General features: G+C 30.9%; 1 protein-coding gene across 1 annotated transcript; it reads left to right on the plus strand.

The window, feature by feature from the left end:
• The first annotated feature begins 1,908 nt into the window (after positions 1-1,908).
• Positions 1,909-3,368, plus strand: LOC121804201 (transcription factor bHLH84-like). The gene is made up of 5 exons (XM_042203730.1): positions 1,909-2,199; positions 2,274-2,540; positions 2,930-2,995; positions 3,069-3,134; positions 3,236-3,368. Exons 1-5 carry the CDS (start codon positions 1,909-1,911, stop codon positions 3,323-3,325), a joined length of 780 nt encoding a protein of 259 aa, XP_042059664.1. The 3' UTR covers positions 3,326-3,368.
• The last annotated feature ends 414 nt before the right edge of the window (positions 3,369-3,782 follow it).

A 3,782-nucleotide genomic window follows, 5' to 3' on the forward strand; every position in this document is an offset into this window, starting at 1 on the left:
TTCTCATGGGTCTCTCCTCTTATCACCAATTTGTTTTAAGATGGAACACATGGATTTCTATCAGAGATGAATGATTTTATCAACGGATCACCAACGATTTGTAGGTCTTATTTAGCAACACAATTAATTTGATACTACGTTTTACTAATTATTTAACTCCATTTTACATAAATATAATACTATTTCCTTGATATTTTCAATCAGTTTAGGAGGTGTGAGATCATTGATTCCGTCATTTCTTTGGTTTTTAATTGTTTGACTTTTACTTACCATGTATGATAAAAAAAAATTATTTAATGTCCATCATCAATTTTTGTAATATGTCTCCAGATTGCATGATTCAAATATATCTAATATATATTGTTCATCTCATATCATTTGAAATTTAATAATTATGAACATATCGTGTGGCCGGTTTGGCTTTGAATTTTGACATTTGTATCCCTCAAATTGGAAATGGCATAATTTGATGGATTAAATAAATTTTTTCCTACATCCCAAATCGTGTGGCCGATTTGGTTTTGTCAAAATTATTTTAGTATTTGAAATTGTAAATGTCAACCATTTTTAAATTAATAAAAATAATACCCCTAGTATTTCATATCCCTCTGTTTATGCAGTTCTGTGTTTTATCATGCCCTAGTGGTTGACATAGTATAGGGACAAATATACCAAAAATAAACAAGCCAATATATGTTATTCCGTTATCTACCGCTCAACTAATTTATTCTAATTTTTCAAATTAGTTGTCAAATTCTAAAGATTGTAAGATATGTATACACTAATATAATTATACAAATGTGAATGAAATGCAATCATGCAACTATTGTAACTCCTAAACGAAGACTCGTAACATTAATATGGTTTTACCCAAGGCAATCAGGTTTTAACAATATTAAATTAACACATTTAAGTAGCTAGTTTCTACCGCATGACAACATATACCATTCATTAGTTACGCATAACATATTTAAAAGTTAAAACAAAAAAGCAAGCTTATTTAGAATATTCGACCAATCAACATGATCAAATCTATATAACAAATAGTATTATATATAGGGATATTTAATTAGGTCAGAGTCATGGCAACGCGGCAATTAGAGTTGGTTAAAACAGTTTTTAAATATATTGTGTCGATTATCATCTTTGACTTAGTTTATTGAATTATGTATGTGTGTAAAATATGATATTGTATTAACAAGCATAGAGAAACATGAACTTAAATATCCTGATATGTAAGAGTGTAGAATTGAAATTGTGTTATATTTGCAGTTGTATGAAATTGAAGTTGAAGTTATAATAATTTAATTTAATTTAATTCCAAATTCTTTGATTAGTATATATAATTAAGTATTTAATATAAAATTGTATTATAATTTTAATTTTTTTCTTTGATAAATCAAAAAATTAACCAATGTACAATATAGGTGCCCCAAAGGTTGCATAGTTCTCTTTATTATTGCTTGAAGCCTTGAATCAAAATTCCTCTGAGTTGTCACATGTCTATTTCTTCAAATTCATTTTTCTTCTTCTTATAAACTATTTGTATGCCACATATATTATATACTTCATCCGTCCCTGAAAAGTATGAACTATTTCCTTTTTAGTCCGGTCCCGAAAAGTATGAACTTTCTTATTTTGGAAACTCATTCCTCTTTATAGAGATGAGACTCATACTCCACTAACAATACTTTAAAAACTTTTTCGTTCTATCTCTCTCTTATTTTTCTAATTATGCATTAAAACACATGCCGAACCAAATGTTCATACTCTTTGGGGATGGAGGGAGTATATACCTTACCATTAATTGGGTAGCAAGGGCCTAAGAGTATAAATAGATCGTCAAGTTTGTGATCAAAGCAAGTTGTATATAGATACATAACATAAAACTGATATTCATTCTAGAATATGGAAGACTTTGGAGAAATTCCTCAAGGAGAGTGGGGTGGAATAATGAGTTCACATGAGGAGGCTGAGTTCATGGCACAGTTACTAGGCAACTGCTCTCTCCCAAACGACGACTCTTCTAACGCATTCATGCATTCATCAATGTCTTCATTTAGTGGCTTTGATCATCTCCCATTTTCCACTCATCTCTCTCATCATCCTCCTCTGCCTAACAACAATTTCACCACAATGGATTCCTGTACTGTGCAAAGGGAAGAAGAGTCCAAGAAACGATGTCTGATTCCTTGTCAAGTAAGTGCACCTCAATTTTGTTACTATGAGATCATACTAGTATTTTTGTTTCATTAAATTTGATGCAATGGCAGATTCCAATCAGCAACCAGAGAAGAATGAAATGCAGCAAGTGTGGAAAGGTTGACAACAGCGACGAAGATCGTAACAAAAGTGCAGCGCTTCACTTTCACAGGCAGAAGATGTCAAGATCAAGTAGCTGCTGTTTGGAAGATAAGTCAAATGAGCTGATAGGAACAACATCGTGCTCGAGCTCCAACGGAAGACGGCCCCCCAACCCGAACGCTAGAACACGTGCGAGTAGGGGTTCTGCAACCGATCCACAAAGCCTCTATGCAAGGGTAATCATAACCACGAGGCTTTTTTTACTTGTGAATTATTCACAAAGAGATAAATTGTTGTAATTATTGATTTTATTTATGTGTCTAATTTTTAGGGTATGTTCAAAGTAGAAATACATTTTTGAGCTTGTGTTACTTCAAAATTCATGTTTAGATCGATATGATTGGAAAATGAAATCAACTTATAAACTTGGATTGAGAGAATATATGAAACAATATGGCTACGGACATTTAAGTGTCGGCCTTATGTTTTGGCTATATATCATATTGTAAATTTTTTGTGTTATGTAATTATTTATCGCAAAATTCACAGCCACAATAAAAAAAATACGGAGTATTAGATATATTAGTGCATATTAGCTAACATAGAGTTTGATTGAGTCGTGCAGAAAAGAAGAGAGAGAATCAACGAGAGGCTCAGGATCTTGCAAACCCTCGTCCCAAATGGAACTAAAGTAAGAATTGAAAAATATATTCTTCATTTTCAAGGAAATTACTCTAAAAAGAAAAGTCTCATTATTATTGTAGGTTGACATTAGCACAATGCTAGAAGAGGCGGTTGAGTATGTGAAGTTCTTGCAACTCCAGATTAAGGTATCGTTAAAATCCTAATTCTGATATTAATTAAGGAGTTTTGTCAATTTAAAAAGACGATTTTTGTTTTGATTTCTAACATTTAATTATTTTTTATGCAGATGTTGAGCTCTGATGATCTATGGATGTATGCTCCGATTGCCTACAACGGCATGGACATTGGACTCGATTTCAGATCACAGTCTTCGTGAATAAATACCATACCTAGAATTTGATGAATGAGACATTGTTTTTATTATCATTATTACAATTATTATTATGTTCTTCTAATGAGATCCATGAATGAAGATAAAATTGTATAGGTTATGATTATACATTGGGATTATTTGTGTAATTAAATGTGACACATTTTTTGTATTAAATTGTTACTTTATTGTAATTAAGGTTCAGTTTTTGTTCTTTTAATTATTTTAGGTGATTTATTTGCATTTTAAATAAACAATTAACTATTTTAATTAATATGAAAACAATTAATCATATAATCATCTAAATAATCGTCCATAAAAAATATTATTTGCCAAAGTATTGCAAGTTGTTCTCTAATAAAGAGAAGTTTCACACATAGTATTAAAATTTCACTTTCTCGTGATTTCTATCCTAAACCTAGTGCTTGATGATTATGTGCGAATAAATAATTTCATGGGCTAG

This window comes from Salvia splendens, chromosome 5, assembly GCF_004379255.2.
Source record: "Salvia splendens isolate huo1 chromosome 5, SspV2, whole genome shotgun sequence".
Taxonomy (NCBI): Eukaryota; Viridiplantae; Streptophyta; class Magnoliopsida; order Lamiales; family Lamiaceae; genus Salvia; species Salvia splendens.